At 46.3% G+C, this 27104-nt stretch overlaps 1 protein-coding gene across 3 annotated transcripts; it reads right to left on the bottom strand.

The window, feature by feature from the left end:
- Positions 1-1032: 1032 nt before the first annotated feature.
- On the bottom strand, positions 1033-27104 carry msi1b (musashi RNA binding protein 1b). 3 transcript variants are annotated; one of them, XM_036527093.1, is made up of 15 exons: positions 27010-27104; positions 26536-26576; positions 25290-25371; positions 25033-25117; positions 16558-16599; positions 15187-15279; positions 8519-8567; positions 6379-6461; positions 6097-6214; positions 4493-4573; positions 3402-3458; positions 2585-2644; positions 1916-2070; positions 1381-1426; positions 1033-1227 (listed from the first exon to the last, which is right to left on the bottom strand). In XM_036527093.1, the coding sequence occupies exons 1-14, from the start codon at positions 27066-27068 to the stop codon at positions 1385-1387; spliced, it is 1047 nt and encodes a 348-aa protein (XP_036382986.1). In that variant the 5' UTR covers positions 27069-27104; the 3' UTR covers positions 1033-1227; positions 1381-1384. The 3 variants fall into 3 exon arrangements, with proteins under 3 accessions (XP_036382986.1, XP_036382985.1, XP_036382987.1); XM_036527092.1 differs by having other exon boundaries at positions 2579-2644; XM_036527094.1 differs by lacking the exons at positions 26536-26576; positions 27010-27104 and adding an exon at positions 25663-25701 and having other exon boundaries at positions 2579-2644.

Consider the following 27104-nt stretch of genomic DNA (forward strand, 5'->3'; position numbering starts at 1 on the left):
TTGACCAGCACATGGTCCTTGTGTCATACTACTTGTACCCATTAAACAAAAATGATCAATCTATGGGTGATCAAGTGTGACGGGTGCGTAAACGCTTCTTAACATACCCTACAAGGTATTTGTGTCCTCTAAGGAAGAGTATGATCCCCAGCTCTGGATTGATGGTTGTTCAAAGGAACCAGTGGGTAGACACAGTGTGGACTGTCTTTTTCTCACCCCCATGACACTATGGTAGTTTAACACTTCAGGTATTCAACACTCAAGGTGGTTTATGCAACTTTACAATCAATTCCAGATAATAAAAAGGCCCTCCCCACCCCCCACCCCAAATTTCTCCTTCCCCTTTTCAGCAAAATCCCAAAGACTGAGCTATATTTACAATATTTTACAGGAAGAAACAAAACATTGTTTAAAACCAATTATGGAAAATACCTTCTTGATTATGATCATTACTAATATCATTATTAATATTACAAATGTTTTTGTTTAAAAACTACCAAAATATACATTTGTTTTCCTTTTTCATGTCTTTTTGTAAAAAAGCGTTCAATTAGAATTCTTCTGTTTTTTCTTAAACATCGTTAAGAACCTAACACCGAGACACAAACATCCACACACACAAACAAATCATTGCTCCCGTCCATGTACCTCATTATATGACTAGAGAAACATGTTAATCTTTTTCTCAAAAGTATTTTCTTGCTCTCTCCCTCTCTCTGTAACACCATGACGATGGTTTTAATTTCTGACAAACAGCGTAACCCGAAATAACAAAGACGACCAAACAAACAAAAAAATTAAATTAAATTAAAATTCCTCAAGAGCAGTCAAGTAAATAAGACGAAATAAAAAGGAGCTACAATCCTCCGAATGATTTCTACAATCAAACTTTTTTTTTAAGATTTTTTTTGTTTTTCTGTTTGCCTGAAAGCAGCTCTCCTGTTGTAGGAAACCCCAGGCAAACAGTTTCTAAAAAAAAAAAAGAAAACCTATCAGAAGAGATCTACGTGAAGGTAATAACAGGAACGAGGGAAGACAGGAAGTGATGTTAGTACAGGAAACAGGAAATGAAAAGATCTTCAGTGGGTGGGTGGAGTCAAGGGGAGCCAGGATCAAGTCAGAGCTGCTGCAGCCAATGTGGTGCAGGAGACAGCAACACGCAGCAGAAAAGAGGGGTCTGATTGGCTCAAAGCAGAGTTGACCCCTCCCATCTTCTGATCTGACAGCCTTTTAGAGAGACAGAGAACAGAGCTTTTTAAGTCAACTTTATACTGACATAAACACTGCAGGATACAAGTTAAGACTGACAAACTGCCAATACCATTATACACATGCAGGAACACAGGTTTCACAAGACAGAGATAAAAAGTGCTGGCTTACCTTCTCAGTGGTAGCCATTAGTGAAGGCGGTAGCAATCAGAGGTCCCTATAGAGAGAGCAGAGATGAGAGGAGGAAAACAGCAGAATTGCTCCTGATATCACACAAGGACTATTCAGTCACTGAGAACAATCCCCTTTCTTGTGTCGTTCATGTGGTTGACACAGTGAATTAACTCTTAAGTAATACTTAAGTAATACATGATTAAGTTGTGGAAGCAACACTTTAGGCCTCTGTGACTCGTGCTTGTTAAGGATACTGGGCCACTGTGACTCATCTGTCACTGTTCCACTGTGGTTTGGTTAAAGCACGTCTGTATCTTTGAAAAGATGCCCTACTTTGCCGCTGACAGAAGTCCTGGTATGTCACTACTTTGGTACGCCAGATTGCTGAATGTGCCATTTGTAATTTAGCCGTTCATCCATAACTCTGCTTGCTAGCATGTGAATACCTGTGTCAATGTCATTCTGGGCAATATGTAGACATGCTAACTGGGCTGTCAAGGAGCCGATGTGGGAACATCAGACTTTGTCATACCCCAAGACTGTGGCCAAATCCAGTGCTGGGGGCGGGACTTGCAGCACTGATGTAACTGCTGACTCCAGAGTCCTGATTAGCTGCTCCATACAAGTCTGCCATTGGCCCAGGGCTGCTGGTACCTAGGAACCCAGCTGAGCGTGAAGGGGTGGAGCCTCAAGACAAAGAAAAAGGATACACCTAATGATTGTCTGGACAGACTGAGAGGAACTTCACAACCACAAGCAACTTCCATGAATAAAAACGGTTTAAACACAGAATACGTATGTAGTTATTTTACATGACTATGTTTGTCAGAGGTGTCAAAGTCAGTTATTGGAGGGCCATTTTGTGCCATTTTTGATTCCCAACAATACCTCTGGCTCAAACAGTCCGATCATTTAATTACCTATAATCACAAATGTAATCATAAACACTGAATTTTCAAAAATACACCACAGTATACTACTTACCAAGACTACGACACAAACAAAATCTAACATAATATATTATATTAAAATATATTATGTTAGATTATATTTATAATTTAATCTCCCAATATTTAAAGAAAAATGTAAATATATTACGTTTGTCAAACTAAGTATAAGTACAAACCCTGCCTTTGGTACTCAGTCATTCACAGACAAACAGAGAGGAATAAATTAGAGGAGCAGCGCCCCCTACCTGTACCTCTAACCACTGCTGCTGCTGCCGCGGCTGCCATTGGTCCATAGGCTGTCAGAGGAATGGCTGTACAGGACAGGCAAAAAGACAGAGGGATAAAAAGGATTAACTTCTTTCCCCTGCATTCAGAACACAACTGTGTATTTCCTCATTTCTGTGGTTCATACAGTCCCTTCATAAACATCGTCTTTATCATCATCATCATCATCATCATCCCTTTACATCCTTGAATTTTTACCTCGGCAAATACAAAAAGGCAATGTAGCAGTCATTAATTGATATAACGAATACATTACAAAAGCTATTAGACTAAACTAAACACTAAACGGTTTACCTTCATGTATTTCATATATTATGTTTGCTGGCTCTCCATAGGAACACAGGACAGATGTGCCATGCTAATTATGCATACAATTTTTATATATAAGATTTTTAGAGGCACACCACTATATCAGTTCTCTCTAAGCTAAATCAGTGCATATTTTGTCAGCTCGTGTCCAAAGCCCTTAATAAAACATCAGTTTTTACTAATATGTTTTTACTAATAAGTGACAATGGTCTAGGCTCGGAAATGCACAGTCCTTTCAGCTTCCCAGTCTAAAGTCAGAGCTTTGATGTGGCGTGTTCAGTGACTGACTTTGCCCTTCTTCTGACCCTTTTTTCTTTTTTTTTTTTTTACAGCAGGTAATTTTTCCGCTTTGCACTGAGTCTGCAGAGGAACAGCGCACAGCACGGGACCGCAGTGCGTAGGGGTGACGCAGCGGGGCACTGTGTCGGACACACTGAAGACGCGCTGCTTGTAAACCCCAGAGGAGGGACCGACCTGTGATCTCGGGGGGGTGGGGTGATGTCAGAAGGGGGGTCCTCTCTAAATGGAATTCTAGAACAGAAATATCAGAGAGCGCTTTAAAACACACACCCGCACACCACAGGCTAGGGCAACACTCACCAAGAGAGGGGGGGGGGGGGGCAAGGCATTAAAAAGAAGGGAAGGAGGGAGGGAAGGAGGGAGACAGGGAGGGAGGGAGAGGAACAGGAAGAGAGAGAGAAAGGGAGAGGAACAGGAAAGAGAGAGGGACGGAGAGGAAGATGGTGTGAAAGTAAGAAGAGAGGGTGAAACAGAGAGCAGAAGGGATTAAAGATAGAAGAAAAAAAAGAAAAAAAAGAGAAAAGAGGGAGGAAGAGGAGACCAGAAAAGAGAGATAATGATAAAGGTGGTAAGTGGGTGGGTTTTGGGACTCTTAGGTGAGAAATACAAATGGCTAGATAGAGAGAAGGTGAAAACATTCCATTGGCAAGGCAAGCAGGAGCATGTTTCGTGGGAATACATGAGTTAGATAGAGGGTGAGGAAGAACTTTGGTGTGGGACAGCATGGTGGTGGCAGGGGGGGGTTAGTGGGCCCTGGTTATGAGCATAACCCCCCCCGTTCCACGTGACATGGTTCCCAACACCCTCTTCCACCCAGCTTACAGACACACAGAGGCTAAAGGCACAAGAACAATTCCACTCCCTGAAATTTACAAGCAGCCAATGACATCAGAGTTGTGGGTGTGTTTGTGTGTATGTGGGTGTGGGTATGCTCTAATTTAAATATGCCTAAAACACTTCAATACCACACCCAACAGTAAAATGAAGTCAGACACTTTGTAGTAAGTTCAGCTGCTGTTATACTATAAATTGCATGGCAGTTGAATCAATTTTCTGCATAATGCAAGATTTTTTTTCAAGTGATGTGAAAACCAGAAGAGTGAAGAGTGGCCAAGATGCATTGCTGATTTAGCACAGGCAGACACAGCAACCAGATGTCACAAATCTGACCCTGTCAGGGGCATGTGTGTTTAAGCCAATCACAAACCACAATTGGACCAAACTGGCCAACTGGTGTGTTAGATGAGGCTGCGAGGCGGGCTTACCAGGGAACTGGTAGGTGTATCCCGGGGTGATGCCAGTATAACCACGACTGGCGTACGTGGCAGCCTGGAATCCTGGGTAACCTATGAAAGAGGAGGGTACTGAGTTAGCATTAGCCTCTCTATGGAAAATAATATGTGCATATCATATTCAAATGTAATACATATTGGGGCGGCAGCGTAGCATAAGGAGCAGGACTTGTAACCGAAAGGTTGCTGGTTCAATTCCCCACTGGGGTACTGCTGCTGTACCCTTGGCCAAGGTACTTAACCCACAATTGCCTCAGTAGATATACAGCTGTATAAATGGATAACATTGTAAAGAACTGTAATCTATGTAAATCACTCTGGGTGAGAGCATCTGCTAAATAATGTAATGCATGGGATATATTCACATAATATTCACTCTCTGGATTCTGTGTTCTAGTGACTGATGTGTGGTAGCATACTTGGCTTTCGTTGCCTAGTCCGAGATTCACAAGGTAACTTGTGGTAGAGCTTGAATAGTGTTATGCTCACACTCACTGGTCTGGGGGGTGTTGCTAGCCTAGTCTGACACTGTTCCTCATTTAATTTGAACGGACAGACTTCTGTTCTTTTGTGCTGCTAGTTGCTCTGGATGAGAGCGTCTGCTAAATGCATGTAATGTCATTTAAGTTTAACATCCCTCAGTGAGACAGCAGAGCAAATACTGATAATGAAATTGTCGCACCCTTAGTTTGCGCCATAATTGAGCTGAGACTGACACCATCATTGGTTATTAGTTACTTCTATATGGGTTGCATTAAAGCACACTCAATGAGCAGCACCTACTTTGAAAATGTACCACAGTCACTTGGTGCCAACACCCTCACCCCAAATTATCTGAGCTGAAAGGCAGGGACTTATTTAGCAAATTAAGCTAGGGGATGACCACACAGTATCAAAAGAGCCAAATTAGGCATTTGTCTTGGACATTTTGTGGGAAACGCCTTTCTGTTTGCGGTAAGAGCCATGAACACCGCTGAATCAGGACCTCAGATTATTACCTGGTGAAAAAGACTGCATCTCCTACAGCACAGAGCCCCCGTCACTGTAGTTGGTTTTCTACCTGGTCCAGAGAGGTGACTAAGCCCTTCTGCCCCGCTAACATAACTTCTACCAACCTGATTTTCCCTGGGGGTCTCCTAGGAAACCAAGCCTAATCCCATTTATCTTCTGCCAACAGGGAAGCGATGGCTACAGGGTGGTATATAATCTATTACACTATATTGCGCCAACAGATCAAGACTTCTCAGAAACCATAATTAAATAAGGGAGAATGCTGGCCACCACCTCCCAAGTACAGAAGCACGGGGCACTTCAAAATGACATGTGGGTGCAGTTTTAAGATTGTACAGCAGATGGTGCTAGAGCTCTATGGTTACCCAAGTACTTCCGCTTAGGGCCAAACTCCCATAAATATTGGATAAACACGACAAGACGAATGACAGTGTTTCTGCTACTTGTTCGGAAAGATAAACTCAGGTTATTTGGCTGCCGTGAAAAGAGGTGACAGGGCACAGCACTCAGCTACAGCCTGAGAGCTCCGAGTTCAAATACAAGGTAAGACAACACTGTTAGCCTACCTAGCATGCCAATCCCCAACATAAAGGCGTCCATTCCATACGGCATAACCCTGGAGCGCCCCCTAGCTGAGCCTGTCGGTGACATCACTTCCTTTGGCTGGGCCTTCTTGCACTCCACCTTCAGAGAAAAGTGAGATATTACACCTGCGTGCACGCACAAGCGCGCACACACACAAAGCCACAATACACACAGATGCTCAGTGGGGTAAATTAATAAACAAATACAATTATAATACACTGACTAACGTCATAGGCTACAAGCACTGATGGCCCCCAGTTTACCATTTTGTTGTTGATCTCATGGAAGTGGATCTCGCACACTTTCTCCACGACGTCCTCGTTCTCGAAGGTGACGAAACCGAACCCTGGGGACGAAGAAACACGACTTTGTGACGCCACTAAAAAGCAGCTGAACGGCAGAAGAGTGCACGTGAACCCACGATTAACACAGCAGCTCGGAGAAGATGCTGGGAAGTCCCCAGCCTTTATGGGACCTGGCCTGAACTCAGCCCTGAGTGGCATACGACACAGGTGTGGGAGTTCAGCATTCCCACTGAGCCAAAAAAAAAAAAAAAAAAAAGTTTGCAATCAAGGATTTAATTAAATTCCTCATTGCACTCTGATGCATTTTCAACCCACACCCAAATTAGACCCCCCCTGTTCTACCTTCCGGTACAGAAGCCCATGCAATCCAAAGTGACAGCCACTGGCAGGAACCCTTAAGGAAAACCCCCGTCCCCCCTTCCTTTTTCTCCGGCTGATTACTGCCACGTTCGACGAGCAAAATTATTCAGATAGCAGCGGCATCGCTAATTTGAAATTGCTGGATGTTAATGTTTATTCTGCCCTGGAATGATTAAGATTTAGGCCTTTCGTTCTGCAGGGGGCAGAGCTGTTGTTGTAAAATGCAGTTGTCATCATGTTTGTTTTCTTTTTAACCGCTTTTATCCAATTTCTTTATTTCATGGTAAATTATCAATCTGGAAAGCAACCAAACAAACATACAAAGATATTGATCTCCTAACGTAGGTGATTTTCAACAGAGGCATGGTACCAATAATAATGTGAGGGTTAGAAAAACAAGGAGGAGAATCATGGATAAGATGGTTTACAAAAAAAAAAAAAAAAGAAAAACCCATCATGATCGGTAATATCCAAAAATCAAACTCGTCTGGCGTTGCTGAATCGGACATACTCTCCTGCCACTGTAATAAACTGCATCTTTGCTATGGCACTCTATCAAAATCAAAGCTGTCTGTTAATGAGGCCGAGGTTGAGGAACAGTGGGCCTGGTCCCCCCCCCCCCCCCCCCCCCTCACCCCCGCCCTCTTCACAAGCACGCATTCTAACCAACTCCATTGTCACTCTCTCTAGCATGATTAATGGCCTGACTCACCGTCCTGTCATGGCTCCTCCCTCTCTCTCTCTCTCTCTCTCTCTCTCTCTCTCTCCCTCTCTCTCCCTCTCTCTCCCTCTCTCCCTCTCTCCCTCTCCCCCTCTCCCCCTCTCCCCCTCTCTCGGATGGTCTCTTTCTGTTAGTCTCTCTCTCTCTCTCTCTCTCACTAACTCACTGGCTGCTCCCTGCTCCTCTGGTCTTCACCGCAGGCCTTCTTTATCCACCATTTCTCTCAACTCCATCTCCCGCCATCCTCTGCCACGAGGTCTCTCTCTTGCCCGCCCACCCCCGCACACCCTCTCACCTGCCCTTAAATGCCTCCCCCTCCCCCCTCCCCCTCTCACCTGTTCTACTTCGGCTCCCCTCCCCTCCCCGAGGTCTCCGGCCTGTGAGATATTGCCAAGCTGGCTTGCTGTCATAATCGATCAGTCGGGAGGTTGGAGGGGGAGGGCTTAAGGAGGGTTTATCCTGAGCCCTGATTAACGAGCTGACTAATTAGCACAGCCTAGTTCCGTTGCTTCACCTCAGCAGGCCCTGCTCATCCAGCATTGGGGGGGGGGCAGGAGAGAGGTGAGTGGAAGGTAGGGAAGGTAGGGAAGGGGAGGGGCAGGATTGACAGACGAGGAAGGGAGAAGGGAGGGGCCAACAGGTGAGAGGTGGAGAGAGGACAGTGAGGAAGCAGAGAGGAGAAGGGAGGAGGGAAGCGGAGGAGAGAGGTAAGAAGTAGGACAGTGGGGTAAGATGGGCACAGGTGGAGGCTCAGGGGACACAAAGGTGGGGGGATGAGAAGAGGTAGGAAGGGTGGAAGGCAGAGGGCAGGGAGGAAGGAGGAGAGCTGTGACTGACTCCTGAGATTCAAATGACCCATCAAACGGTTCTGGGGACAATCTGTGCTGGTTTCCAGTTGTGGTTCTTTTTTTTTTTTTCCCCCTGAAACTCCGCTCATTTTCTGTAAGCCACCCGAAACCCATTGCGCTTGATGCAATCTGCTGGAGGTTGAACTGGGGGAAAGTCAGGCGGCCTCACCTCTGTGCCTGTTGGTTGTTTTGTCAAACATGAGCATGGCATCGTCGACCTGCGGATGGACAGAGGGAGACGGCGAGTTAGAGACTGATCAACTGCGGGCACAGGGTGCACTGTCCGGCCCAGACTCCTGTTGAGACTGATAGAGAGGCCAAGGAACAGATGGAGAGAGAGAGAGAGAGAGAGAGAGAGAGAGAGAGAGAGAGAGAAAGACAAAAACAATGGACAGTACTGGGAAACAGGTGACAAAGGAGATTTGGGGGGGGGGGGGGGGGGGGGCAGTAGTGAGTGGGGCCGAGAGGCCAAAAAAAAAGATGAGGAGAGAATTAAGAGGGGAGGGGTGATAGAGGGAAAAAAGAGGGAGTTTGGGGAGAACACAGACACCCTCATCCATTTTTTTCCACCCTCTGAAAGTTAAACAGAGCTGAATGTGTCTCTCCCCAGCTCCCTTGCGATCTCGCTCTCTGAGAGGGAAAGGGGGGGGGGGTGTTTAATCTTTTCACAAACTGCGTCCACTTCTTCCTTTCACTTTCCACAAAGTTTACCATTCCCATGGAAACTGGCCGAAGAATTTCGATTAGAAGGGTTTTTACCACTCCCCGTTCTTTCATTGTGAATAGACCGGGGAGAGAGAGAGAGAGAGAGAGAGAGAAAGAGGGAGAGCGAGAGAAGAGTGAGAGAGGGAGGAAAAGAGAGAGGAAGGAAAGTTGAGAAGACCAAGATATCGGAGTAATACAAGTTGGGAGATGAACTGCTGAGGGAGAGATGTGAACAACATGTGTGGTGAGAGCCCATCCAACCGAGGGCGGAGAGAGAGAGAGAGAGAGAGAGAGAAAGAGAAAAAGAGAAAGAGAAAAAGAGAGAGAGAGAGGCAGTGATAGAGAAAGTTAGAGAGAGAGAGAGAGAGAGGAGAGAGAGAGAGGAGAGAGAGAGAGAGAGAGAGAGAGAGAGAGAGAGAGAGAGAGAGAGAGAGAGAGAGAGGGGGTAAGGACAGAGTGGGAAAGGAGGAGAAAAAGGAGAGAGACAAAAGGAGGGAGAGAGTGAACAAAGAGGAGCAGCGGCGTTGTTGTTTGTTGGCACAGACGCCTGTCATTCCTCCTCTCCCCCCGCTTTTCTCTCTCCCTCTTCTGCCTGCCTGCCCCCATCCCCCCTCCCTCCCTACCTCTGTCCTCCAGCACTGACAGCTTTCTATCCAAAAAAAAAAAAAAAAACACACCCCCTTGATTTGATGGTGGACAGATCTTTTTTTTAAACAAAACTTTCCAAACTTTTGACAAATTCTGTTCGAACTCACACTTTTTACACATAAACACACAGACATTTGCCTGTTTAAGTTTGTTCCCGTTTGGACTAGTGCTAACTTGCTATTTTGGGGTATCGCTTAATTCCACACTCAGAAGCTCAGATCCCCCTCTGGTTGAAATAGAAGTAATCTCAAGAGTGACGATGTTTCCACTGTTTCTGGAAGCACCCCAGTTCCTAACGCAGGACACTTCCCCCAGATATTCTCATTCTACCGCCAGCGAAACTTGCTCACACGCATATACTGTTCCAGCAGTGTGTGTGTGTGTGTGTGTGTGTGTGTGTCCGTGTGCGCACCAGAGCGTATGTACCTAAGGGCACCTTAGTGCAACTCGACCTGGGAAAGGTCAAAGGTAAGAGGCAGGGGCCTCCTGCCAGTGTGAAAGGGGACCTGTTGGTCCGAGCGCACCGAGGCCGCTCTCACACTCTGACATTTACACATTAGTGTCTGTCCTTCACTACTCTCTCTCCCCGCCCGCTCCTGTCCAAACCCAATGACACAGCAATGTCAGCGGCGAGGAAAACAGTCTGCCGGGCCGGTGACTCGGCAACTCGCGCCCACTGTGGCGGGGCGATCCGCCCGTTCCACGCCCTGCCGGCGTCTCCGAACGGGCGATATTTAAAATGAATGGCTGTCCCTGAACAAGTATTATTTAAAATAGGACCATGAACAGCCAAGCATAAAACTATCAACTGTACCTCTCTCTGCCTCTCTTTCTCTTTCCCTCTAAACCCCTCACCCCCTTCTCTACATTTCTCTCTTTCCCTCTCTCTCTCATCCCTCTCTCCACCCCCTCTTTTCCAAACAGGACAGCAGACAAAGGCTTCAGTGGGGCACTCTAATCGGGAACTCGCATGGGTGGCTGGAGCCTAACTTTCTCTGTCCATCTCTCCCTCCCTCTCTCTCATTTTAATCATCATTCTTTTGTGGGGTTGGGGAATGGGGTTTGGTGGTGATGGTGGTAATGGTAATGGTGGGGGCGGGGGGGGGGGGGGGTTTGCTTGGGCAAAGCAGTACTGTACACAGATTTTTCTCCTCTGAAAAAAAAAGAAAAACAACCAAACCGAAAACAGCCAATTACCATTGGCGTCCAAACCCTGAGAAGAACAGCGGCCTCACACACAAAAACAGGCCAACCGTTCGTTCCAAAATCGCAGCCGCCGCTCTGAGGCACAGCGATTCATCGCCAGGTTGCCAGATGAAATGGTGACATAATGACACTGGCATTCAGAACTGGAAGTGGGCTGAGGGTGAGATGGGGGGCGCTGGTGTTTGCGTGCGTGCATGTGTGTGTCTGTCTGTGTGTGTATGTGTGTGTGCGTGTGCGTGTTTGAAGGGGGGTGGTGATGGTGGCGGATGGGGGTCTTAGTGTTTGCGTGCTTGTGTGCATGTGCATGTGTGTGAGTGTGTGCGCGCGCGTGTGTGTGTGTGTGTGTGTGTGTGTACAGGGGGGCCGTGATGGCAGCAGGTAGGGGATGCAATAATTCGCTCTGTGGCTGTGGAGCAGGCCGCAAACGGAGAACCTGAATGAAGCGGGAGGCGTTTTTTTCCCCCACCGCTCAGTGACGGCAATAAGGCTCCTATCACTCTCACCGCTTCTCACATGAGCGGCGGTGTACCGATGCGGGGAGCCCGGGGGCGATCGTTTCACACCGACTCGGCACCTGCTGGACCTGCAGCTCCACAGCGCACAGCTGGGACGTCCCAGAGTGGCCGGGGGAACCTCTGCACTGCAACACAGCGTCCAATCACGTTGCTCGGAACCTCCTCTCGGCCAACGCAGCGGCCCGGAGGACCTCAGAATTCCCGGAAAGGGAGCATCGCGGTGGTGAATAACCACGATGACCACAATACGAGCCGCGGCTGTATTGTAGTGTGTTCTGAATGAAGTTCTCCAGAAGGATGGTGTCATCTTTCCCCGAGTTAAATGGGAATGTTATTATCATGCCTTTTTTGTGTGAAGTTTTTTTTTTCCAAAACAGCAGTCTTTCCTTTTCATTCACACAATCAATCAACTTCCATTTTGTGTAAGGGTCTTTTCGTTTCATAAGGAACTGTTTCCATAGGTAACGAAAACCCAAGAGATATTGTAATATTGTTAAGACATCACTCGGCAGACTAGGATACAATCTGCTGGCAAGAGTTTTTTTTTTTTTTTTTACCTGTTATGGTGTCTATACCCAAAGTGTATCCATCTGGAATGATTTCAATGCACTGTTAAATTAATAAAAAAAAATATGCATTGATAATATACCTGGAAATTCTATTCTATTCTGTTTTGTGTCAAAAACTGAAAAGTTCCCAGATGCAATCAGTGTTCATCCTTAACTTTGACTAAAACACATGAAAAGTGTTCCATGTTTTAAATAAACAATTCTTTAATAATTTTGATGAATTTTGTTGAACGTGTCAAGCTGTGTTTATGAAGAAAAGCACACATTTATTGATTGTCAAAGTTATGGACAAATGTTGATTGAATTGAGGGGGATATGGTCTCAGTTAGCTATCCATTCAACATATTTTGTAATTGAAATAAAATAGGGGGAAAGGGGGAAAGGAGATGCTTCACCCCAATATTAATTTGCAAGCTGTCTACCTGATATGCCTGAAATGTGGTGATTAAAATCAGGGAATGGTAAACTAGTTCAGGTAAACTAGTTCAGGTCAAACTCCTGACTAGAAATAAAAGCTAAATTAAGGAATATGCTTGTGTGGTACATTTATGTGAACAGACAGGTCAATTCTGGTTTGTGTAAAATGGGGAAATATGCCTTGTTTGGCCTCACTGAGTACTAGTCATTGAAGCATGTCACACCCAGCTCTCATTCTTAAGTACATGCTTAAGTGAAAACATGAAGACTACAAGCAGTACAGGGTCCTTTTTAAGGCCTTCAACAAAGATACTGTGGTGCCCTTTACCCTGAGTTACAAATTTAAGCAAGGTTTACTTTTTTCCCTAACTTGTACAGAATATTTTGATTTCAGTAACTGCTGATGATTTTCAAGGCTTGAAAATATTTAATACTTTCTGAAGTTAATTCACTCAAGGTTAGGAGTAAAAAAGCCACAGTGATTAGAACAACTGTTCCTAAATCTGTCCATACAAGAGGCGTGGGATTCCACCAGAACTTACAGAAGAAAAAAAAAATAAATAAAACAGCAAGAGCTTCCGTGACAGAGGAAAACTCGCTTCAGATCTTTCCAAAGAGGTACTGTAATGTACAATTACTGAGGGCCGGTGGAATTGTTGTCTGTTCCCTGAAGGGAAAAGTATCGGTGGTTAGGTGGCTGGCACAATTACTGCGACTGTGTGCCAACAGCCATTTCTAAGGCCGACGTTAAACAAGACGGGCTTCATGAAAGGGACAGAGGCTTCAGAGCACTGAGCTCATTTCGCCCCTGTCCCCCTCCACCTTGGTCAACGCCCCTCCGCGGTGAGCTCGGATGATCCGCGCTTACTCTAAATTTTTCTGAAGCGGAGCCCTTCTCTCCACTGTTCGCTAAAGCAAAGAGCCCGTGTCGCCCCGGTAGCAGGATGCTGTGAAGCAAGGTGCAGCAGCAAGGGCTTTAGCAAATTGCTCCTAATGGCATTTCAGACGTGTCAGTGTCAGCGTCAATTTGCCGTCCTGCGTGTGGATGGGAATCTGCATTTGCCTTTGCCTCTGACCCCATAAACCGAGATTGACCTAGGTCAGAGTGCGTTTCGGACAAGGCACTTTCCACAATGGAAACTGCAACCGAGTCTCTCGTCCGGGACAACCCTTCATAAAACCTCCACGCGCATGCAGTTATTACCTCCGCCCTAATCTCGCGCAGAGCGAGTTATTAAAAACTTCAGTGGCCCACAGCCCCAAAGTGCACTTCACTATAAATAACAGGCAGGGCACAACGTCGTCTACTTCCAACGGCCCTAAAGCCTCACGTCAGCAAACTGGCAAGACCGTAATCCTACACAACAAAACCTTCGAAGCAGGCAGAAGCTGATAGGCCAACAGCAATAACTGCACACAGCAAGCCTTTAAGAAACTCGGGTGTGTGCGCAGCTCGAGGGTGTGTGTCCGGTTGCAAACTGAAATGCTGGTGCGACTGTCACCGGTGTCTGAGCAAAAAATTTAATTCGCCCCCGTCCCCCTCCCCTCCCCTCCCCCCCTTGTATCCCCTTTTATTCCGCCTTTGCTCCAGCCCAGCACCCCTTCATCCTCTCTCTGTCCCTCTGCCCTCCTCACTCCTTTCTTCTCCTTTGTTACCACATCAGTGACTCTCCCCTCCCCTCCCCTTCCCTTCCCCAATTCAAAGCCCCCCTGTCGTTCCGTGGCCCGTTCTGAGTTTTCGAGAGAGAAAAAAAAAAAAACAACTTCGCAAAAAACGCACCGCTCCTGAGAGGCCTTTCAATTGCTCTAAAACGGGACCGAAACGATCCGTGTTAGGATGGAGAAACGGGCAGATCGGGGGAGCTTCCGAGGAGGCCGAGTGAACGGGACAGCTCGGGCTCATTTGCGTCTGAGCTATTTTGACCGTTAGTTGATCAGTGTTATTGTTACAGAACCGCCCCCCCCCCCCCCCCAATCACCTCCCCACAATACCCCTTGCCCGCTGAATTACTTAGGGACAATGGACAAGCCGGGTCACCAAGGCAACAGGCTGGGAGGGAGGCAGGGGGCTGGAGATGGGGGGTGGGGAGATGGTGGTAGTTGGGGGGGGTGAGGGTAAAGGGGGGGGGTGCAGGAGCAGCTGTTACATCAGATTAGTTCAGATTCTCATAATCCCTCCCCCCTTGCCCACCACCTTCTTTGACTCCCTCTCCCAAACTTTTTCCTGTTTCTCTCTCTCACGCTTGCTCGTTCTGACAGTTTGGACTTGCCCCTCTTCTCTCTCTCTCTCTCTCTCCTCCACTCAAAGTGCCACTCGCTGAAAGGAAAGGCCTTCTCCCCCATTTGACATCACGCTGCCTCTCCCTCGCTCCATTATCTCCAGACCCTCAATCCCTCTTTTCTCTACAACTTTATCTAGCTACGTTCACTGCTCCACTGTTCATTAATTCCGGTTGGTGCATCGAAAACCGGTGGTGGTGCCAGAGAATTGAAAAATCCTCCATCTCTGAAACGGGCCTCTCTGCTTTCTCCTCCCCTCTTTCCACCCCGAACCGTTCGCTCTTCCCTCTTCTCTAACATCACCCCTCTCTCCTCCACCACCATGTGCCACCCAGAGCACAAAAAGGCCTTCTGCTGACTGCCCTCAATACGCCCTGCTCCCTGCTAGGTACTGGGACAGGTCATCAGTCAGGGGGGGAGGAGGACCTAAAGCCTTGTTTTAGGGAGACACATCTATGCCATGAATCCAGGACACCCTAATAACATGCCGCATTTACCTTTCCGAACTGGTCGAAATACTGCTTCACGTCTTCTATGGTTGTGTTCACTGACAAGCCCCCAACAAAGATCTTCTTCGTGCGAGTCACCAACTGGAAGGGGAGGAAAAGATTTTTTAAAAAAATCACTTTTTAAAAAAAGTGATCAAAATAACAAACAAACCTCTGGGTTTTTATCTAATATTTTGCAACTGTTGTAGTTGGGGTTGCCCATTACTTATGAGCATGGTGTATCTTGTGTTTGGCTTTTTTGGACTTTATTATTTATGGACAGAAACAACTATTTGCCAATCATCCTAAATCATTCCCCTAGCCAATCAAAAATATGATAAAATTAAAAAAAAGACAAAAACAGGAGAATAGTTATGGTAGTCATGGGGGGTCTACCTTGGTTACCTTTCTTAATTACTATGCTTGATTATGTTTTGTGACTTCTTTATTGTGTAATTGCACAGGAAGCGTTTTACTACTTGACTAGTCATTACTGCACTTTGGATATTAATATTGTCTGTATCTATTCATATCTCCAAACGCATAAAAAGCTTACGCTGCAAGCTCCTCTGAATGAGACATCTGGTAAATGACCTCCTAATGACGTTAATAACCCAGGAAACATGCATCTCTGCTTTGCTATGTCTCCAAGCTTAAGCTCAGCTTTGATTATTCAGGCCCCTCTCCCCCATTCATGAAAGGGACCGTCAACAAATGCTCCCACACCACTAAAAGCACGCACTGTGTGGTGCCCCCTGACCTTTCCCTGATTGATTTCAGAAGTGGTCTGTAAGAGCCCATCACCGGCAAACCCTTGTTAAAGAGCCGAGGTGCCCACTTGGACTTTGAGCTTAATGCCATTGAGGGAAACAGGGCTTATGAAATTTTCCCGGTATTGTCATTCACACAAAAGCTACTTTGTCACACGGTGCTAATTGCAACAGAATAAAATGAAATCAGCTGGTGTTTGAAAGTCCGCAGGCAAACACATGATGTAACTGTCAGCGTGCTGGAATGAGAGGTGTATGTCGAACGAATCTTGAGGGTTGAAATTTGATGAGTCATAGCTGATGTAATGACTCCATCATTCGATCACACGGCAGGAAATAGTCTCCCTCCCCCCGGGCGCCGTGATGATGTCATAATGACAGCTCTGTCACTGCCCCATTGCTGGGAATTAACCCAGATTCTGCACATCAATATCCTCCTATGAGGTCAAACTGATAGGGAATCATACTGACACAAACACCAATTGACTTCTGCCCACTCAATTCCTCTCGACATACACGCCGGTTTCTGAAGCACAGAGACGCACGGCGTTCAGAAAAAAAGGGAAAGATTTGACAAGGAGAACATAACACAACAGCTACCCCCACTTACCTTCGGCTGTGCTCTGCGAGGGAATGCCACTTTTGGGTCAATCTGAAGGGAAAAAAATGGGAGAGGGGGAGGAGGTCAAATTAACTTTTTATATACATGTAACAAACATGCCCAGAGAGGAACTGGGGAGGCCTGCCACAGGTCGACCTATTAGCTCATGAGAACGTAGAGTCTGCAGTTCTGTGCCCTTGGTCCTACCATTTCCCCAGTCTTCCGTGTCTCCTTCTCCCTTGAGTTTGTAGTTCAACAAACCAGGATTTCTCTCGACTCGCATAAGGCCCGTGTGCCACTCTGCTCTCTGGAGCAGAGCGCTACGCCCTGCCCGCGCACGCATTTCACTTCCTGCCAAGCAGAACGTACGCGTTCGTGTCGGGCTGAGCTTCAAAGTCTCCACGCAAAAGAGCGAGCTTTGTGGGTAAACAAGAGTAGCGGAACCGGGTGAAACTCTTGCGCTGGAGGTGAAGTCAGAAATGAATTTGGCTCACTATTATCCCACTGTGAATGCCATAGACCCCTCCAGACAGATATGCTCTGGCTCTCTCTCAATACCCCAACAATACTCTAAGCAATAGGGAGGAGGGGTAAGGACAGTGGACAGGGAGGGGGGATACCAACAGAGGAGGGGAAAGAGGACAGCATGTGTGGGGGGGGGTTAAAAATAACGCTATAGAGGAAGAATGTTTAAAAGGCCTTCAGGAAGTGTTTGGGGAGAGATGAGTGAGTGAGAAGGAGAGAGAGAGAGAAAGAGAAAGATCGACCAGAATTAGGAGCTGTCAGTTTCACCTGTGACACAAAGGAGAGGGAGGGGGAAGGGAAATGCAGAGATGTGGGGGGGGGGGGGGGGTTGTGAAGGGCCCATTGTTCTACCTATACAGGGCGATATAAACCGCACCACCTCTTCTCATCTCTACCTGCAGCGGCACAGGAGGAGACCCGACTTCCATATGCGCCTGACCCCGATTCCCCCCTGCTCAGCTCCTTTCCTTCCTACAGGTGTGTGTGAAGAGGTGGGAGCCCGACCAGGTGCTTCCAGCCCTGAACCTGTAGCCCACTCGCCCACCCAGCTCCGAAACTCAATCTCGATCCGCGCCTCAGTTGTGGCGTGCGCGACAAGCAACAGACTCCATAGATCAAAAAAGCCCTCCTTTAAAGTTATTAGCAACACTTGATCCCCGTCCTTGGGCGAAGCTCATTTAGGGCAAAGCCAAAAGACGGGATGAGTGCGCATTTAGCGGGAGCAGGGTGGATCTCGGCCGCGCGACTTGCAGTGTGTGAAACTAAGCGCGTCCACCAGTTTGAGGCTGGCTAACGCAAGAGCAGCCCAGACTGATCAGTACTGGGAGTAGCCTCTCCACCCAGGCCTCCTTCCCCCCTCACATCCTCTATGCCACCCTTGTGTGACATGTGATCTTCTGGAATCTCACACAGCCACTAAAATCACAAACACATCTCATCTCCCACCGAACAGAAGGAGAGACACGGGGAGACGGAGAGAGGGAAGAGGAAAGACAGGGAGGGAGAGAGAGGGAGGGAGACAGAGAGAGGGAGCGAGTAAGATCAAACAGGGGAGACTGAGTAACACGCACACACTCGGACAGCAGCCTCGTTTTTTTTGTTTTTTTTTTTTGTTTGTTTGTGTTTGTTTGTTTTTGCTTCACTCTTCCTACAGAAAAAAAAAAAAGAAAAAGAGAGGATCGCTCTTTGGCAAAACTACCATTTAATCGGTTTGTTTCCTGCCCTGGGCTGGCACTCTGAATCAGCACTGCAAAAAGCCTACAATTTAACGGTCTGAACCACTCGGCCATTTTCACACCACCGGCCACACAGGAGGCCACCGGTCAGTTAAGACGCAGCAGGACTGGTTTCAACAAAAAAAAAAAAAAAAAAAAAAAAAAAAACTTAGGTCAGTAGCAGAGAACAGAATTACAGCTACAACCAACAGCGCTAGTACTGATTGAGTTAACACTGGATAATCACTCTACTCGTCAGTCGGAACTACGGTACAGTGTACAGGTTCAACATGCCACACAATAAAAGACACCAGCAGGGCCCTTAAATTTAATCTGTGCTGGTTTAGCAGCGCTTGACCATGTCATGGCGAAAAAGACGGTGTTGAAAGGCTATGTCTATGATACAGGGCTATAGAGTACAATGCTAAGATCTCTATATTAGTCTATGCTGATCTAAAAGAGCTAAAGTACAATGCTAGACTACGCCATGCTGTACTGTTGTTATACCAGACAGTGAAACAGAGAGACAGTACAGCGCTAAGAGTTCTATATTAGTCTGTAACCATGACAGGGTAGAATAGAGCTACAGTAGAGAGCTTGGCCTCTATGGCCGCCTGCACTCTGCTTTAGAGTGCGGTATATCACAGTGTTTAGTCTATATTGTGACCTCACTGAAGATTCTAAAATACGTAGCTAAAAAAAAAAAAAAAAAAGAAAGAAAAAAAAATGAACTAAGCTAGACTGTACAGAATCAGATGCGATGTCTACTGTTTAGTGCTATGGTCTCTAGACTACTCTGATAGTCACCTCACGTCACCAACCCTTCTGTTGTCCAACACTCCTGTACACATTCAAAAACAAACAGACACACAAACAAACAAACAAAATCAACAGACAGCAACTGACACACATAAGTGGGGAGGGAAAAATTAATGGACAGTCATTATTTCGGTATCAACATGTAGAACTCGAAATTGAAATTACCTGGGGGGGGGTGGGGGGTGGGATGGATACCCATCGTTGAGGAGCGTACAAAATTTATTTGTGCCTTCTTTTTGGTAACAGGAGCCCTTTCTTATAAAAAGGATGGGTTTTGAGCCAACTGTAGGAGAAGTAGGTGGAGGTGTGGCATGCTTGTGTGAGGGGAAAAGGGGCTAAATTTAAAAGGAGACCCACCGGAGGAAACATGCTCTCAGTCAGTGCTGTGACTCAGCAGACCTCCACGGCCATTTCATTAATTAAGGAGGCGGAGGAGACGCGCGCAGATGAGGCCGGCTGAAACAAACGGGGGCTCCGGAGGCGGGCCGAAGGAGCACAGAGCCGGCGGCGGGCACAACCCACCTCGCCGAGGGCAGAGCGTACACGCCCAACCCCACGTCAAACTCGACGCAGCCCAGGATACGCATGATTCACTCTTCCTCCCATTTTATTGCACGTTCTAAACTGATTGCTAGAAAATAATTACACTGGTATTTGGTGAGGTAACCATGACATATTAGTAGATTAAACACATTTTTGCTCACGGCCTGGTAAACAGTCCTTTGGAAATCGGAAAGGCGTAGATGAATAAATGAAACGCACTCTGAACGTCACTGTAAAGGACACTGTAAACGTCATTGTGAACTCCCTCTGGACACCATAATTCAGAGCTGAAACTCCCGCTGGACCCCATGAGTGATCAGGCGTTCTTTAAATGTTTGTGGAGGCGTTCATATGTCAGGAATCAACCGAAACACAGCAACATTTAGGTTGTGAAGGTAGTCTCGTTAACACAACAGTTTTGCATTTATTTGCATTGCACTTTGATTAGCTCCTTGACAAGTATTCAGATTTGGTTTTCATGGATTGACTATTTTATGGATTTACTATCTGCTGACTTCAACCGAAGGCCTAAACCGGGACAATTTACACAGGTTAATCTTCACTTTCAATCCATTTAAGCAGCTACATATCTTACAGATGCAATGCCAGTGAATTAACGTGATCAAAGGGTCAAGGGGTGTCTCTCAGAACTCAACCCCACAGCTTCAGGCTTCTGAATGTGCTCTCCCCCTCTGTAAGACTTAAGTCAGCACGTGGAGCATATGCTTATCAAAGAGAACTTTACGATGCAGCTCAATATCAGCGGTCAAGCTGGTTTGGTTAGTTTACTGTGAAACAAATGAGCAGACCCATTACCCTGCAGCAAGATGCATCAACGGGAGGTGTGTGGATATCACCAGCACCTCTTCGACACAAACAACATGGACAGCCAGTGTAAACCGCTGCCTCTAGCCATCAGGTCATTTGACACTGATCAACGACAGAGAAGCCATCAGATATCTGTCAATGTGTTACACCAAGTCTTCCCTTGCCGACGTGTAGAATGTGCGCGAGACTGGGCGGGACCGATCGGTGAGCCGAGACTCTTTGCAAACACTTTGAAGCACAAGCTTAGTTCGATCTATGCAGTACCTCGGAAGTACAACCCAGTTTGTTTCCTTCAATCCGATTAGCAGCATTTGAGATCCATACTAATCACCAAGGGGGTTATCCCCTTCACCCTCCCCCCACACCCTCTCCTGCTCCAGTCAGCACAGTCAGGGCTAATCTCTCCGGGCCAACCCCAACGGAAAGGAGACACAGGTTGGCTGCAACAAAACACCTTAAGTAAAACAGACCAGACACCATTACACCTATAAACAAACCAACTGATGCCTTTGTGCCAGACGTTATGGGGGCTCCACATTGATCTCTGATTGGTTATTAACGTTTTCATGTAAGCAACACCTACCCGACATAAGCCTTCCAAACCCAATTCTCTAGCCATATCAGCGGCCATTCCCTCACCTCAACTGTCCCTTCCCTTTACACCTGGAATTTATGAGTTACTACGGAACCTTTTCCCTGGCCTCAACCTCACCTACCCCCCCCCTTCCCCATCCACTGGGAACATGGAAACCTCCCCCCACAGCTGTCAGTGGGGATCCTTGGGGGCCACTGATTCTCACTCACTCCACTGGAGCACACGCACACACAATCCCCCTCCCTCTCTCTCTCTCTACTAAACACACATTTTCTCTATCAGAAAACACCAATCTGAAGTCACAGTAACTTAGCCAACTCGGAGACCCTCTTCCAAATCAGTTTACAGACAGGTCTCTGATTTTCAAGCGGGAGATCTGGCGGTAGATGGCAAGAATAAACAGGATGACAATAATCACCTGTGTCAGAAACCAATTTTTCTTTTTTTTTTTGGAGAACACAGTTATTATGTGCAATCTGTTTTCACAATGCAGACATTCTTCACAGGGCTGACTTTGGGCAAACATTTGCTCAGATTCCCTCCAAACACTGATATGATTAGACATCCACTCTCTCCCTCTCTCTCTCTTTCTCAGACACAACACAGCCTCTCTGTCCCTCCTTTCTCCTTCCTTTCTTCCCTCGACCTCTCGCTGGCGGAGGGTCAGGAAACGGTTCAGTCGGACCCAGCGTGTCGCATTCTTTCAGTTGTCAGAGGAGAATCTCCTCCTCCTCCTCCCTCTTGCGCCCGCCTGCCCGCCTTCCCCGGGCGGCTCAACAATGTCCGTTCCAAACTGGGGAGGGAGAGGGCAGGAAGTTCGGCCCCTGGGAGCCCCTACTCCACGCCATCTCGCTCCGCCGGCCGCTGAATGAGCATGCTGGCTCAAAGCGAGCACGCGGGCTGCAGCAGGCACAGGGTGTGAACGATGCCAACAGCCCCCCTCCCCCCAACACCACCCCCCTTCTGGACCCACCTCATCCCCCACCAGAGTGTACCCGGCTTCAGCTGGTGAGGTCATAAAAAACGGACAGGTGCCTATGTGAGACCCTATCTGCCATACACGCAAAGGTCATACATGGATTCAAGTTGAGTTCAAACTCATAAACGCCACGCTCAATGGGACTTTTATACCTTGGTTGTCTTTAAAATCTACTCGTTTCACGGGCCTGCAGTAGCCAGTGCTAACCTATTAAAAGATCCAGCTCACGAGGGATATGGGAAAAAGCAATTTAGAACAGTTCACTTTGAATGTTGCCATTATTCGTGATCAAAAGTGGCACATATGTATCTGAAGTGGCTAAAGCATAGTCTTGTTCAACAGCACATCTTTTGACAGATGGGTTCAACAACGCTGCTGACATTTGCAGATCAGGAACAGGCTATCTCCAAAGAAACAACTCCCTGGCACTTCTCCACTTAATGCGCAGTTACCAACTTCCTGTTGACAAATCAAAATGTCAGCACCCCAATAAACATCCCTACAGGTCCCTTTTTTTCCTCACTTTCCATCAGTTTCCAAAATGATTAAGAGAGGCTTGGCGTGGCTGTACTGTGTTTGTATCCTGCTCATTTTGGAGAGACGGGGGTCACTATGGAGACAATGGTCCCATGACGAAAAACCATAACGCCACCCCTGGTTACGAACATCACCATACCGATCCTGCTGCAAGTGAATATGAGGAGCTCATCCTTTAGCTGCCAATCCACATTAAGCCATACTATTACTGATCTGCAGCGTTTTAAACCTGCTGTGTGCTTATTGTTTCCATTTTCAACACTTTTGCCTAAAGCTTTTTCTGTTTTTGGCTAACTTTATACATCTCCTTTACTTCCATGGTACCTCTCTCTCTCGCTCTCTCTCTCTCTGTGTTTATTCTCTCTTACACGCTGCTTGCCTTGTGTTTTTTCCCCCCCTTGATAATTTCCGGCCCTCTGGTGTTGCGGTGCTGAGAAGGTATACAGTTCGCAACACAAAAGAGACAGAGCTCCAGAAAATCTCAATGCGCTGACCTCCCCACAGCCATCACCACTCCCTCCCTCTGACCCCCTGGGGGTGGGAGGTGGGGGGGGGGTACTCACCGATCCCCATGGCGACGAACGGGCCGCCATTGTCCCTAGACCCACCCACATTCATTAGAAACAAAGACACACGCACACACACACAAAGTTTCACACAGACTTTTCAAGAACACCAAAGTTTTCCTGTGCCAAGACGCAGTGCTATGTCATGTAATTAATACCGCATACTGTCATAAAAATGGTGCATTGTGGGATGTATTTTGTAGCAAGGATATAGTGACATCACCCCACTAGCCCTAAATTTGTCCATTGGGCCTTAAAGCATGTCAGTCCTTTGTAGGAGCACTAAAAACACTTACATGGAGGTGGGGTGAGGGTCAATGATTTGAGAAATCATCATGCTAAAACATTTATTGATTATATTTTTTACATCAGTAATACCACCTCACAAATCCAGTGAAGAAACTAAGGCATGCCATACTGCTGTATCCCAATCTGACTTTTTCCTGTGTGTGTGTAAGTCAATTAGCCCAAACCCACTTACTTCCATTTGCAATGTAACCACTTAGGATGTCACCGTTGTCACACGCTAATCCGATGTACCAGCACTTACACCCTTTACTAGCTCAGTACCTTATTCCATTAAATTGCTGTCCCGTCCTCCCACCTGCAATGGGTCAAAGAAACCAAACCACTGGAGAATCTTAAGATGGACTACAAATAAATGCCTCCCAGCATTTTATCCTTCAACATCAATTAAATTCCCTTCCTTCGACTACACACAGTGTGCACCTATAATGAACCCTCTCAGTGTTCCGTCTTATTTTTTATACCAATATTCTCCCGTGAAAAAAAATCCAAAACAAAGAGTAATGAATAAAATGAAAATCCCGTTTCAGTGTTTCTGTTATAAGTTCTCCAGTCACACTTGCAACCAAGCCCCCTCCATAGTTGGAGCGTTAAGAGCCACCCTGTCTGGGTCCCCCGGTTACCATGGCGATGGACACCGAATAAGAACGCGCTCCTGACAACCTCGCGGTGGGAGGGAGAGGCAGAGAAAGCTCATTCTGCTGTATTCCTTTTATTTCTTCAATATTTTCCTCATCAGCAGCTGGGAAATGGGGCTATAGAAAGGGATGAAAAAGTGGAACCAGCGTCCTCCCTTGCGAGGCTGGCACATTCTCTCCAGTCATATCTAATTGCGCACTTTCCCCTAAGCACATTTGCATGGCTTCTTGATTTACATTTGAATTGAGTGGTAAACTATGAAAAGTGTCCCTGGAACAACGTTTAACGAGTATGACAATTTTAAGTGTATTCAAGGTATCCTTCATAAAAGCTAATATTTTTTTTCAGGTAGCCTAGTGGCTTCGCTGGGCCAAGACTGTTGGCAAAACTCAAGGCCTACAGTTAGAGGTTGAATTTTTAAGCACTTCGGGCGGCCAGTAAACAAGTTTCTCATTTTACTGTGTTGATACTAAATCTCTCCAAAGGGCACGGAGAACGACTTATTACGTCGATTTTAACTTTCGCTTGTAACAGTATTTTAATACCGTACACAGGCTGTTTTAAATAATTGCCTATAGACAAAAAGAGTTCAGGCTTTTAAATCGGATAAATACTTAAACGTGTGGATTTAGCCCCCAAAATAATTTCAAGCAGAAACTTTCGGTCTAGGTTTTCAGGCGTGTCTGAGAAAAAAGATCATGAATCACTTAGGGGTAAATTAGCATGTAGGGTTATATTACATAATTTACAATAGGGCAAAGGTAAAAAAAAAAAAAAAAAAAAAAAAAGACTGTAAAGACCGAAAAAACACGTCCATCTTACAACCTAAACAACTACCTGCAAATGCTGCCTGTGGTGTGCTTATTCCGTATTTATTTCAGGGAACAAAAGAAACGGAGACAGAGTGACAGGGCAGAACTGATTGTAACTTACAGTTTTAGAATCCAATTCGTGCCTGGGTTGAGCCAAAACTTTATCCACGCCAGCCTGGTCTACGTAAGTAACAAATCCGAACCCCCTGCAAGTAAATATCAGATCAGATTAGACAAGTATTACGCGGACATGAAAAACAATTACAAAACGAAATTACATGAATATATATACATACATGGAAGCGTGTATCAGTGGCTTGTTGTGCACCATGTTTGAATGTCTGTGATAGGGCGCCGCGGAGCGCACGCCTCCCTTACCTCGACCGCTTTGTAACCGGATCCCGCATCACCATACACTCCTTCACTTCGCCGAATTTACCGAAGTATTCCTTTAGACCCTCTAAGGGAGAAGATGGGAAGAATGAGTCATTTTTCTGAAGATAGAAATTTACATAATGTGACAGACAAGGTGGTAACCACTGAATGATAGGGTATGCCCGTCCGTTAGGTGCTCGAGTAACGTCAAGCGTTTGCTAGCTGCTTTCAGAATGTTCAGCCATTGAAATGTTTTAGACTGACAACTACTGTATGCTAGCATAATGTATACTACTGTTTCCAACTAGCGTATACATTCACAGAAAATGTACGTCTTTCTGCACAGAACATAGGCTAATTGTGGCTCGTAGTTTACCTGTGTTGCAAAGTTGTGCGGTGGTCAGTTAGTACTTAGTTTTAGCAGTTTTTTCAGTGACTTGTGTTGACTTTATGAGCAATCTATAGTCAAGCAATCCATATGGGTATTCACTGGGTGTATATATATATGAAATCAATAAATGTTAGCTTATCTTCCAACCCATATTTTAGTAAGAGACGCCAGAGCTTAAAAACAATAAGATTCTCGTTTAGGCATGGCCTGTCTATCCCTCAATGACCGTCACTCAGCGGATTACTGCCCAGGCTGACTGTATTATTATGCGTGATTCAGCACAGCTCATGCATAGCCCAACGACAAAAACAAATTCAGTGATGTCGATTCCCGCAAAGCGAACCCTCCACAAGCCCGTCTTCCGAGGAGAGAAAAGGAGGTGGCACGGGTTAACATTAAGAGAGCAGTACCCAAAAAACAAAGTCAGAAGCGGCGTCCTAGAACCTGCCAGTTTGTTTTTTTTTCCCTTTGGAGATGTGCTCACCCCGTGCTCAGAATCTTATATACAGTTCATACTGATTTCCTAGACTTATTTCCAATTAATCTCACCCTCTATGGGTTTGTTTGTTTCCATTGAGCCTGCTTTTAAAATCCCTGCCGACTGATCCCCATTGAATGAACGCTTTGATTTCGGCCAGTACAGCCTGATCGTTTTTCTTTCTTTTACATCACTACAGGACCTTTTGTAAAGACCCCAAACACGTAAACAACTTAACCAATTTGCCTCCATACCAGCCCGGCAAGAAATGTAACAATAAACATCATTTAAAGTAGTGAAAAAAACGAATCAACGACGGACCTCTGCAGACTTTCAGAAAGTTGACTTCTAAGAAAAAAGTAGCTAGATAGCATGCTCACCTTGTGTCGTCTGCCAGCTCAAACCGCCGATGAACATTTTGCTAAATAAAAAAGAGACAGTGTGAAACAGCATGCACCTAATTGATTTAAACAATAACTACCCTATATTAGACTTTATATAATGAAGCCAATGAAGTTTAAATAAAACGGCCATGTTGGCAGAACAGGTCTACTTTTGAGGTCAGCCAGGCCGTTATTTCAGTATTAAATCTAGCCACGAACACACACACACTTCACTCCACGAGCAGCAGAAAAGTTTCGGTAAATTATAACCATCCTTGCTCGCAGTGCATATAAAATAAGACAAGCGCGCGGTCCCGCGGAGTGGATGGGCAGTGATAGTCCTGCACAGCGCAGTGAACAAGCACGCTGTCTGTCTTTGTTTCGGAACTCCAGCGGTCCTCCCTCAACTCCTGGTTCTCTCTCAGAGCAGCGTCCGGGCTGAGCAGTAGGTAAGGCAGTGGGGAGGTTTACCAGGGGTCGTGGGGGGAGTCCGCGGAGGACAAACTGCTCTGGCTCCCTTCCGTGTCCATTCCGTGTCTCTGTTCCCGAGTGTGCGGTGTGAGAAA

Source organism: Megalops cyprinoides, chromosome 4 (genome assembly GCF_013368585.1).
Source record: "Megalops cyprinoides isolate fMegCyp1 chromosome 4, fMegCyp1.pri, whole genome shotgun sequence".
NCBI classification, from domain to species: Eukaryota; Metazoa; Chordata; class Actinopteri; order Elopiformes; family Megalopidae; genus Megalops; species Megalops cyprinoides.

What these genes read in the sequence shown, in the direction of transcription:
- msi1b (XM_036527092.1), bottom strand. Translation starts at nt 27,068, where the DNA reads ATGGACACGGAAGGGAGCCAGAGCAGTTTGTCCTCCGCGGACTCCCCC. An exon ending in ATGAGATCAACAACAAAATG is followed by an intron (nt 6,215 to 6,378) that starts GTAAACTGGGGG and finishes TTTTCTCTGAAG; the next exon opens with GTGGAGTGCAAGAAGGCCCA. An exon ending in ATACACCTACCAGTTCCCTG is followed by an intron (nt 3,459 to 4,492) that starts GTAAGCCCGCCT and finishes TTTCTGTTCTAG; the next exon opens with AATTCCATTTAGAGAGGACC.